The sequence below is a fragment of the Aythya ferina genome, assembly GCF_964211825.1.
Source record: "Aythya ferina genome assembly, chromosome: 1".
Taxonomy (NCBI): domain Eukaryota; kingdom Metazoa; phylum Chordata; class Aves; order Anseriformes; family Anatidae; genus Aythya; species Aythya ferina.
In genome coordinates this window covers 137,978,455-137,990,535 of record NC_140296.1, presented here as the reverse complement: position 1 = coordinate 137,990,535, position 12,081 = coordinate 137,978,455, and the positions used below count along the sequence as shown (strand labels likewise).

At 38.1% G+C, this 12,081-nt stretch overlaps 1 protein-coding gene across 2 annotated transcripts in view; it reads left to right on the top strand.

The window, feature by feature from the left end:
• Window positions 1-11,785, top strand: part of PDE3A (phosphodiesterase 3A) — a 270,354-nt gene extending 258,569 nt beyond the window's left edge. For both annotated transcript variants that reach the window (XM_084510599.1, XM_084510598.1), the window contains exon 16: window positions 1,504-11,785. In XM_084510599.1, coding sequence (XP_084366725.1) covers window positions 1,504-1,751 — 248 coding nt within the window. In that variant the 3' untranslated portion in view covers window positions 1,752-11,785. The remainder of the gene's footprint in view (window positions 1-1,503) is intronic.
• Window positions 11,786-12,081: the final 296 nt, after the last annotated feature.

Below are 12,081 nucleotides of genomic sequence, written 5' to 3'. Positions count from 1 at the left end.
AAGCACGCACTGCTGGCTCATGTTGAGCCTTTCGTCCACCAGAACTCTCTATTCCTCCAAGTCTTTCTCTGCATGGCTGGTCTCAGTGAGTTCTCTCAGGCCATACTCAATTTAAGGTAGCCTAAAATTGATTTATTTTGTTACTATACAGGAACATGTAATTTTCTCAAAGTTCTGTTGTAAATATAAAAATTAAACAGTCTGTAGTTATTCAGACAAATTTTATCACCACAGCAAATGCTCAGTGGTCCCTGCAGAGAGCAGCAAGATGCAGGTCACCCAGGAAACCCAGAAGGAAATGTCCTGCTGTGGTATTGGCAGAGTAGGGGCTTCTTATTAGTGCTAAACCCAAAGGTTTCATACAGAGAACCAAGGGCTTTCTAATGAAGGATTGAATTGGATTTGGTCTGTGCTCAGTGAAAAGCTCTTTGTTTCCAGTTCCAAAGCTTCAAGGGCTAAACATTTTGGACCCTGACACAGACATACTTCAGGCAACCTGCAAATGCTAATCCACGCAAATTTATTTGGTACAAAACATTCCTGTACGTCACCTTCTTTAAAAAAAGAAATCAGCAGTTGTCTTTGGAGGGGTTATTATTTCAGTTCTATCACTGACATTGCCACTGTTAATGATCAGGGAAAATTTTCAAGCTTTGTAGTGTTAAGGAGTTAACAATTTGTGTTGGACAGGCTATACAGGCATAGGAAAAAAAAAATCCTTCAGAAAGCAAAACACTTGTGTCAGGAGCCCTGAGAACTAATAGTGACAAAAGCATTTTTCAGATTAATAGGAAGGGACTGATGAATCAAAAACAGAGATATGAGATACTTCCTGATAGTCTTTAGCTATGTGACCACTTCATCAGTGATCAAACTCTGTTGCTGGAGCAATGATGTGTAAAGACTTTGTGATCATCTTCACTGTAGTGGTAGAGTAGTAAATCTCAGTCTTTGATGAGGGAACATAGGAACGGGTTCCCTCCTTTGATTACTAATGCTTAATCAGTTTATTACCCTCCCACAGCACTTCTCAGATCAAAGGCAAAATGTGAGAAAACACAAACAGGCAAACAGGATTTTTTTATATTTTTTTTCTAGAGCAGTGAGCAGAGATCTGTTTTGTGATAGGGGTTTAATGTCTGTGTTACAAAATAAGATGATCACTGTCTTGAAGCACTTAATCCCAAAACAGTGAGTGGAAACAGCTCAGAAACATATTTTGTGCATAATTGTTCAAACACTAGATGTCTCTGTGAGCTATACGGTAAGTGACAGCATGCAGTCCATGAGCAGACTAGGCTGGGGCTCAAACAGTGTAGGAAAAGTTTTCTCCTGGAGGTCTGGGTTGACATGACTTTCTGAGTTTTTAAGAATCTTTAAGTTTGTGATTTTAAAAATTTGTTGGTGCAATTCCTGTATGTTATAACACACCCTACTTCCTACACCTTCAGTCTGTTCTACTTCTTCCCTCACAGAACATTAACATCACATGGTATTTTACAGGAAAGAAGAAGTTCAAGAGGAGGAAAATATACTGTCAGATCACTCAGCACCTGCTCCAGAACCATAAAATGTGGAAGAAAGTAATTGAGGATGAGGAGAGGTTAGCTGGGATAGAGAAGCAAGGCGCAGAGCAATCCACACTGCACCAATCTTCAGAACAAATTCAGGCCATCAGGGAAGAGGAGGAAGAGAAAGGGAAGCCCAAGAGGGATGAAGAGGAGAACACAACTGCAGAACCAAACCAATGACAATATTTACAGCAGTATTTTAAGACAGATTGACTCATGCACAAACTCTTTCTCAAGCCAGCACAGCATTTAGACACAACACTGTAGAATGGGATTATGCGCCTACAGCTGTTTAATTTGTTTCTCTTTCTTTTTTATGGTGAGGTACATTCTTTAAACTCCTACGCTCAAGGAAGCTTTCACACTGCGACACCGGCTTTTACAGACTTTCTTTACAGAGATTTGGAGGTGGGGGTGGGGGATGGAATTATATAAATATATATATACATAGCCAGGGTTATTGGCTGCGCACTTCAGCAAAATACATTTAATGATATATTATGGTCACTGTGATATTTACAGAAGGAAGTTATCTAAAGAAATGCTGCTTCTAAAGCACATTTGCAGTTAACAGTGAGGTACCAGTTAAGTAGCTTTGCTCTTAATGCTGAGGGATAACAGTTCCAGAGCTTTACATGAATGCCAGTGTATCCTGCCAACATATATGTGTGCGTGAGGGGGGTGCTTGCGTGTTTGTGTGTGTCATATAGCATAGTTTGAGTTCTTATCAGACTAGCTGTAGCACATGTCCCGATACATGACAATGAACAGGAGGCCTGCATTTTAGAGAATTTGTGCCCATGAGGAAGGCGGAGCCCTTTGTGAGGAGCTCTGTGTTTCCCGTCGTCCTCCAAGTCCTGCATTGCACACTGGCTGCAGGCAGCAGCCTTGCAGTAGGACCCATCCTAGCTTCATCTCTGTCTCAGATCTCCTCCTCTTCTGGCATTTCTCAGTCTGCTGGCAAAAGAGAAATGCCAGGGCGTTTATTTCCAGGGAGATTTATGAGGGGTTGTGCAGCACACTGCTCTTATAAGGATCTGGCCCTCCGTCCACTTCTGAGTACGTGAATGGCATATATGTTTCAGCAGGAGAGAGAAGAAAGCAAATGTGCATGCGCACATGGAAACTAGAGGCACACTGCCATCTTTCCACCCTAACCATATGCCTCCATGCATCAGTGGCCAAACATAACAATTTTGGAGCAAAACTAAGCCAACGTCTCTTGAGAGCAAAAGAAGGGGAGCATGGGGGTCATGCCTCAAAATAAAATGCAAATGTTGCAATAGGAGAGGGGTGGGAGAATGGTGCCAGTCCTGCGTATGTCTCAGCAACCACTCACATGAGCTTCAGAGAGCTTGTTTCTTCGGTGTGAGGACTGGATGGGAGCAGTTTGTAGATGGCGTTCTGCTTAGAAGCAGCGTGTTTGATCCCACCAATATATTTACTTTTTGTTTGCTGTTTTTTTTGTTTTGTTTTTTGTTTGTTTGTTTGTTTGTTTTTTAATGAGAGGAAAAGATCAGGCCTGTAGAAGAGCAGATCTTTTTGTTTTGTTCTGTTTGTTTTTCTCTGTTGTTTATGCTGTGAGCCAAATGTCTATTTAAAAGGTTGAATATTCACTTTCAATATTTTATTTCACAATATTATATTTGTCAATGATTAGCTATCTAGATGTAAATATGGAAATTTTTTTATGGGTTCCTGTAGATAATGATATCTTTAAGAAAAAGAAAAAAAAAAAAAAAGAAAAAAAGGGATTTTTTTTTGTAAAGCTAATTTTTTAAAGAATAAATACAAAAACATTTTTATACAGTGTAGCCATTTTCAAACCCAACAAATAAAGTCTTGAATACATGTAAAACCTTCTGGGAAGCCACTGGTCTACAGGATCACGGCTTTAGCATACTAATGCTCTTTGGGACTGGCGGCACCAACCAGTACCACACAATTTACAGGTTGTCGTTGTTGTTTTTCCCCACAAAAATAATTACACGAATATATATATATATATATATATATTATATATATGAATATATATATATATGAAGATCTCTCAAAAATGGTTTGACTACGTATGTTTTTTATATGCTAATCTTGCAGTCCCTTGCCAAAAAGAGGATTGCTTGTTGGAGTGAGAATGCTTGTGAAAGGAAGAGTTTGTAGAAGTCCTTTCTATACATGTATTAAATTGCTGACATTGCATCCATCGCTTTTTGCCATTGTTATACATTTGCAGTATTTCCCAGTCCTGTTGATACCTTCCCCAAAATGTTAGAAAACCCTCTCTATCAAAGCCAACATGTGCTGTCAGAGTTTCTTTTTGCTTTGCGTAAAGAGGATTGTGGTTTCTTTCAAGCAGAGAAGATGTTTGCATTTTGACAGAATGACTGTAGAGCATGGCTCTGGATGCTCTTACCAGCAGAAAAATTTAGTGAGTGGTTTTCAATGAAATCAGAAGAACAAAGATCCAAATTTCACTATTGTTTTACAGGGAAAGTATAAAATTAATTCAAAAGAAAAAGTGCCATCACTTGAGTGTTCTCCAAGATCTAAGCAAGTCTCCACCAATTTCAGCTTGCATTGTTTTCATGCCTTTTCTGTTACTTCAATTAACCATTTAATTTGGGGTTTTCTTGTACAAGTGACATGCATATGTTATAGTACCAGAATTATTTAATGTGTTTCATTCTGCCCTTAAAAATTAAACATAGAGATGCTTTAAAATATCACATCTCTAAGCATATTTTTCTTCTTTTTTTTTCAGTGCATGCTCACTGGAACTGGATTTTTTATATTGATTTTATATTGCTTTTGCTAGAAGAAGAAAAAATTTATTACACAAAGTGTCAGTGGGTGCCCGCTTGGTAAAATTAAGATGAGCCAGAATGAGGTCAGTTCTTGTGACTAAAGTTTCATTAACTCATCTAAGCAAATATACAAGGTTGAACCAAGAAAAATTATCCTAAAAATGTTCAGAAAGGGAATTATTATATTTTTCTTATTCATCATTGTCAATAGGTTGTCAATAGGTAAAATCATTGTCCACTCTAATTTGTTAAGCTTTCTTTCTATAATAACAATGCAGCTGTTATAAATTACTACATTGGTACACAAGCCTATTTGTGGGTGCAGTTTGATTAACTCAGGACTTTTACAGTATGGGAATTGCAGACAGGCGATTTATCCAAACTGCTAGCAAAGAAGCAAAAGTATCTGGGACTGGGACTGGTGATTTTTTTTGTACTCCACATAATTAATGGTAAAATCCGATTTCTGCAGGTATTCACTCCTTATCAATCTGATTTTGCATCTTTGCAATGTATTTCTGGAAAAAAATTAACAGGGAATTCCCCAGGATGTAACACAAAGAAAATATAAGAGATATTTTATATCAAATGTGTGAATACATTTGTTTGCTTTTTTTTTTTTTTTTTTTTTTTTAATAGATAGTGAAACAGTGACTTGTTTTTAGTTTTTATTTTTGTTGTTGGTTTTTATACCAGTCTCTTGTCCAAAGGAGGCAAACCTTTTGACCTGCAGTTACAGCACTGTTTTTGAGGTTAGACCTTGATGCTTTTCCATTTTGTGCAATCCTTTGGAGTTGCAAACCCTAAACAAACCACAACCTGTGCAGTATGTTGGGGAAAAAATAAATGGGGAAAAAAAAAAAAAAAAAAAAAAAAGACAGAAAGAGAAGAAAAAAAAAAAAAAGAATTGTATCATCGAAGTGTTCAGAATTCTGGTAGGATATTTAAAGAATTGATATGGGTTTCTGGTATGTACATTGTGTAAAGGGGTTCATCAATTGCTAGAGAAAGTAAGCCCTATTTAAACAGTGTTTTGCAGTTTAAAAAAAAATAAAATATTTTAGTTTTCAATTCTTTAAAAACAGAGAGGGAGAGAAGTATCAGACTATGTTTTCCAGATTCAGTGTTTTGCTTTTTCCACTGTAATGGCACCTGGGGGCTGATCCTGTTCCTTTGAAGTCTAGGAGGTTTGCTGTTTCATTAAGTTGGAGGCTTTTTGTAGGACTTGCAGCTTCTTGTGCAGTGAGAATAATGCTCTGCTAATCACGTGGCAATTACATATAAACCTATTTGTCCTTATATTCCCAGTTTGCTTAGTAGTCATATGATGTTTACTGTGGAATATAACTTCTCTCTTTATGCTTGTGGTGCAGAAGGAACACAATGAAGTAGAGATTATGAAAGCCTCAAATTAATTATTTGATTACCTTTTCTCTTATGAGGAGTCTAAGATTTTGGTTTTCAAGAACCTAAAACAATGTCTGGAAGTAAAAATTTCTACCACTTTCAAAGTGTCATAGTTTACTTCTTATGTTCTGATTTTTGAGGGAAATTGGCATTACGTGTTTCATTTGATGTACAGATTGTGTTGACACACCTCTAAAAATCAGTTGCTTCCTCCAGTAGAAAAAGCAGTTGATGTGATTCTGTGAGCCATAGATCAGAAATAAGTTTTAGGAATCTACTAGGAAAAAGTAATTCTCCAGCATTTCTTGCAGCATTTTAAATTTCCTTCCTCTGTACATGAAATCCCTTACAGAAAGGTAGATAAATGACTGTGTCACCAATACCCTCCCCTGTGACCTTGTACAGGGTGCTGGCTCTCATAGCAAATGACTGCCACATTCTGGGTATAGATGGTTCCTAGGCAGATGTGATTAGAGACTGCATTTTTAACATGTGTTTTTAGATACAAAAATATTTTTGAAAGTCTAGACTGTCATCTCTACTTTCCTTCCCTCCTTCCCTCCAAAATGCCTCAGGTCGTAGAATGCAGTGTGGACAAGCCAAGGTTCTAACCAAACTGAGCATCGGTCGGTGGTACAGCTCACGAGCACTTCCCAGCCTATGTTCCAGTCTGGGCACCTCCACACCCGCTGCTTCATCCATGCTACCAAGCTGTGAACTGAGTAGGTGTGGAGTGGCTGTCAGTTTAGGTACTTGACAGGCTGGGACTTAGGATGTTAGAGCTTTTTGTCTATTTTCAAAATGAACCTTAAGCACTTCTGAAAAATTTTGTCATCAGCATAATTCATCCAAAGGTTTGTGGTTGGTCCCAGGTTTTAATGAAGTAGTTTTGCAAAGCCTCATTAGTTACCTGGCACATCCCGCTTGGTCTGTGTGGGGGTGTGATCCTGTGGTGGGGTGATGGTGAGGGGGTTGCTGCTGATGTACATGGGTGGAGGTTTGGATCCACCCTCTCACTGTCTTTCCATTGGCACTTCCAGAAGTGCCAGTCAATGTGAACCTGACTGTGACACCTGACAGTGTGAACCACTGCAAACCTGGCTGTGCGCAGGGCTGGGACCTAGAGCAAGCACAGGATGCTTGACCAGCAAACACCCCAGAGATATGCATCGGCTGATCCAAGTGTGGGAGAGGCAACACAGGTGTACTGCAGTTCATTCTAGAGAGGAACCGTCTAATAGAAAGGACATTCAATAGGCTGGGAAGGCAGCAAAGAGTTTGTGTCTTGTCTTTCTCAGAAAGCAGAGGCTTGACTGTTGGAAAACCTTGTGATTCATAAAAGGTATAGTAGTTGCTATTTCGTTTTTAAGCACTGTTATGGTTGAGATGTTCCAGAATTACATGTTTAAAGCAAAAAGGTTTCAGTTTAAGCATGAGCATGAGAATCTTGAGTGTTAAATCAGAGCACGTGCCTCTCCCTGGTCTGCTGCAGGTTGGAGGCAGGTGTGAACACTTGCTTGTTCTCTCTAGTCTTGGACCTGGATATTGGTTTGAGAAGTTGAGTATTCCTTTTCTTTCAAAATCAAATGTTAATCCCATTGGAGTGAAGTAAACCTGGAGTTTCAGGGTTTTTAGTTGATGTTGCAGCATTAGTTAAAATGGTCACAGCATTAAAGAGAAATGTTCCCATTAACTAGGGCAGAGGAATCTTCTTTTCAATTTTTAAGTGACTCAACAAATAAAAGCACCCTTTGACATCTGAACAATTTTTTTAAATTTATTTATTTATTTATTTTTAATGTTAGTAGGAGTAAAAGCCTATAAATTTGAAAGGAAGGAGTAAAGAAAATATGCTTATGATGTGTTCTCAGTGTTCAGGCCTCCTGAAGAAAATGTACCTGTTAAGTGTTGTTGAATGGATGCAGAAATAATTGAAATCAAGGTGAAAACTATTTTAAGCAATCATTGGAAAAACTAGCAAAAATATTAATTTTTGAAGGCAAACTTTGAATTAGAACAAAATAACACCAGTACATTTGAGAACAACTGAGTAAGATAAATCTTTCTTTGAATTTCATCGCTTTCATTTAGCAAAACAACATTCCTGTGGAGGTAAATCAAAGCATGGTTTTAGCCCCTGCTGTGGAAGTTATTGAATCTCCATGTTGGAGGGAGCAGTGCAAGAGTTACCCTCCATTTACTTCCTAATTATGATTTATTCAGAGTCTTTTAGTGTGATTTGCTTGGCAGGCATTTTTGATGAAAAATTCATCACACCTCCTCAGTAGGATGTAAACGTTGCCCCTGTAAGTCCCTGCCTGAAGTCTTAGGGAGATGCAAGCTCCTCAGGAGCTGGCTAGCAGACGAGCACTGATTTATTTCTGGAGAGTCCATTCTCACAATGGCAGATGGGGGCAAAAGCTTGAGCTAGTTAACAATACTTCTTTGGCAAAACTGAAACAACAGTAAGTATTGCACAGCTTGAAAGCTTGCCAGCATCATTTGAGGTGTATGCAGAAATTCCCCTGAGTGCTTGCAGATGTAAAACGATTCCTTCTCAAAGGTGATTAGTTTATGTATAATCAACTGGCCATGTCAGTGGTCTGTTGAGCTGAAGTATGATGTAAAAGAAGGATTTCTGGTTGAAGTGTTCTAGTCCTCTGTAATCAAAGAAAACTTTTATTGGTGATACAGGATGAAAAAATGATAATATTTATTTCAATTGAGATTTTTTAGGTAGCTGTACTGTGCTTGTTGTTTCTTACTTACAAAGCTGTGCTTTGTGGTATGTCCAGTTTGGAAATTGGACAAGAGGTGAGAGCTGTCCTGCTGCTGCTGGCATATGAGACCTGGGTGCACTAAGGAGCACACCAAAATTTGCAGACATGGGAAGTCTTTTCTCCCAGGAGTGACTTGGATGGGAAAACACATGCATTTCTGTTTTCTGGCTGTGTAGAAGCATAAGACCAGACATAATGGACTTTGCCACAGCTGTAGGCTGCATATCCTTTTATGACTGAAATCTGTTCTGGCTCAAGGGCTGTAGAAAGCAGATTAAACAAGCAAGGTGCAGCACATGCCGTGGCCCCAGCGAGGCAGGCATGCATTTGCTCTCACATCTTCAGGCCTGCAGCAGGAGCTGTGCTCACACTGTCAGCCTGTGTGAATGGTAGAGGATGCAGCAGGAGGGAAAAAAAGTCAGATTTCAGAGCGCTGTTGTCGAAGTAGCTGGAGAAATACCTGTGGATAAAGCAATCCAACTCTATACCCACCTCGCCATGGTTGGCTTACAGCTGTAGTAGCCCCAAGCGCAGTGGGCTTAGATACTCTGTTTCCCAACACCGTCTTCCTTTATCACATCGAACACTTGCAAACAATTAATGTGAATTAGCAATTGCTTGTTGCTTTTAAATATTTATTTAAAGGAGAATTGTTTTTGTTATGTTGTTCCTTGACCCCAGTCATTTTGCACCCATGCTTTTATGAAAAGGAAAAATAAATATAAAAATAGGTCTGTAATGTGAGCAGAGAGAAAGCAGTTAGTTTGCCAGGCATGTACATACTTTTTTGGGTAGAAAATCCATCGTCTGCTAAGGCTATCTTCCCTTTTTGAAATTCCTCCCTGATTCTGACACACAATAAAAATCTATATTTGAATGCAAAATTTTCATTTTAGGTCTTTATAAACCTTAATGCAGTACTGCAGATGGTATCTAAAAGATCAAAGACAGCATTTATTACTGCTATATGGTGTTGATGATATTTTTAATATTTCAGCCATGTCAACATACATTTGGTCATTACTTTTCTAAAGTCAAGTCTTCTTTTCTTGAGTAATCAATGTAAGATGTTTGCATGATGGAAAGTAATTTAAGTTCAATTTTTAAAAAGATGTGATTCATACTGTATGTTATGTTTGTTTATCAGATAACATTTTCACTGAGGGGTGGCAGTTTATTTTTTCTTAGTGCTTTTGATAGATGAACATCTGGGACATTTTCCAACAGAAACACATTTTCTAACCCTTGCCTCAGCAACTCCAGTGGAAGCAGTACCTTTCAAAAATAATGGTTTTCCAACACAGTTTTGCTATCTGGCTAAAAATATGCACGTATGCACAACACATACAAGCTATATTTAAATAAATAAATAAATAAATAAATAACCCATTTTCATTGAAGTAATTAAAAAAATCAATCCAGCAAGATCAAAACACTTGCTGAATGAAAATTTTGGGTGTGTTGATATAATTGACATGCTTGCTTCCCGACGAAATTTTTGGGCCAAATCATACAAATTTTGTATTTTCAAATGCACAAAAGGCCAACTGAGGTTTCTGAGTTCAGAAAACCCCTAGGAATTGTTATCTCCCTTTATATCCTGTGAGCCCTTACTCCTGTTGACTCCCAGTGCTGCCTTGGGACCCCAGGGCACTGCGCTCCAGACAGATTTTGTGATGTTCATTCAGATTCACCTTGAGCAACACATTTCTGCAAATCTCCACTAAATTTCCAAATTAATCCCTCCTGAATTTTTTCACCTCAGAAGGTGAGAGAAATCGGGGAAACGTAATTTTTTTACGGCTGCATTTGAAAAGGGTTTTGGATACCTTTGTAAGTCCTTTGAAGCAATATTTTGAAAAATAACTGCCAACCAAAGTGGCAATGCAGAAAAGTGCCATCTTGTTCAGGATTTGTACACACCAATTTTTAACACAGTGTTCTTTTCACTAAGTACTACATATGTTAATTTATATTTATATATTGTCAATATTGTTGTAACCAAGCTTCTCCTTTTTAAACACTTCAAGAAAAAGGCCTTGTATTTTTAGGTGATTTTCATAAACGGAATAATTCTTTTCCTTTCACTAGTATCTTGCACTCAGTACATGTAGCAATACTTAATATATTCTCTTCACAAGTATTTGTTAAGTGATTTAGTTAATGGCTGATAAATGTTTTGTACAAAATAGATTCTGTACAGGAAAAAAAAATCTTTTAGATAAACATTATTTATTTTTACTGTTTTGTAAGTTAGACACTATAATGAAGCTCCTTTTTGCCAGAATTACTGGAAGTGCCTCTTGGTAAAATGTATTATACAGTAAATATGTATTCAAAATTATTAGAAATACTTGTCACAAAATGAACAATGTGGATGTTGCAATGTGAAGACAAATGTACAACATAAATATAATTCTGTGGTATACTGTTTGCTGTGTTTCTTCCTTTATCGAACAAATTTGCTTTCAGTGCTCAGCTTTCTGCTTAAGTGCCAGGCAGCAGATGATCTATCACCTCTTCAAACTCCAATTCAGTAAGGTTGGTGGGAGGAGTTAATCAAGTTTTATATCATGTCCAAAATCACGTGTTCTCTCTGAGCCTTCAGGTGGAGGGTATAAAATAGGTGAGCATCAAACTGCAGAGGTAACTGATAATACTAGACAATCCTGAAGAAGGACTTTTCTTGGGCATCATTCATACTACATAACTTCCAGCATAGACAAGGCAGATTTCTAATTTGTTTCACGGCCAGTTAGGTGACTAAACACCGAGCTGAGCAGAGGGTGAGGTGAGGGCTGTTGGCTTTGTGGTGGCTGCCAGGCACACCCCTCTCCTGCTCCGCAGTGTCCCTGTAATCCTCTGCTGAACTTCCACCAGCTTGCCAGCAGCTGTTTGAAAGTGCAGCCATTAAAAGTGTTCGCATTTTGCCATTGTGTGTCCTGCCAATGCAGAAAGTGTTTACCCTTTCTCCATCTTGTTTTTTCTCCTGTTTGGGTATGACAGGGTTATGCTGGTGCATATGTATCGTATATTCCTTCTTCTGAAATGTTTGACTATACCATAAAGCAGGTAAATATTGAATTACCATTCTATCTGCCAGCCCTGCTCTGTATGTGATTGTGACCCTTGCTCACGTTTATTGGTATCTGATTATTTGTAACTTTACCAGCAGAATTCTGCACTTTATTTCAGATCACTAATAAATACCACATTAAATGCCGCATGACTCAGACAATTTGTTAGAAGGCTTCATTATAAACATCCTTCTTTAATGAAGACCAGTACTTCAACATCTGTCGTCTACTTTTCAGTCCAATATGGACCATACTGTTTGAATGTGCTTTATATGTTATGGAACTTTTCAGTCTTAGTAATGCAGAGTAGCTAATGTTTCCAGAGAAAATGAAATGTGTCACCTTAATAGTGTTTCCCTTATTAATCACAAAAATAATGTTAAAGTGGAACATCAGTAAGTTAAATCAATTTTCATGCAACTGTTTTGACAAGTATACTGTC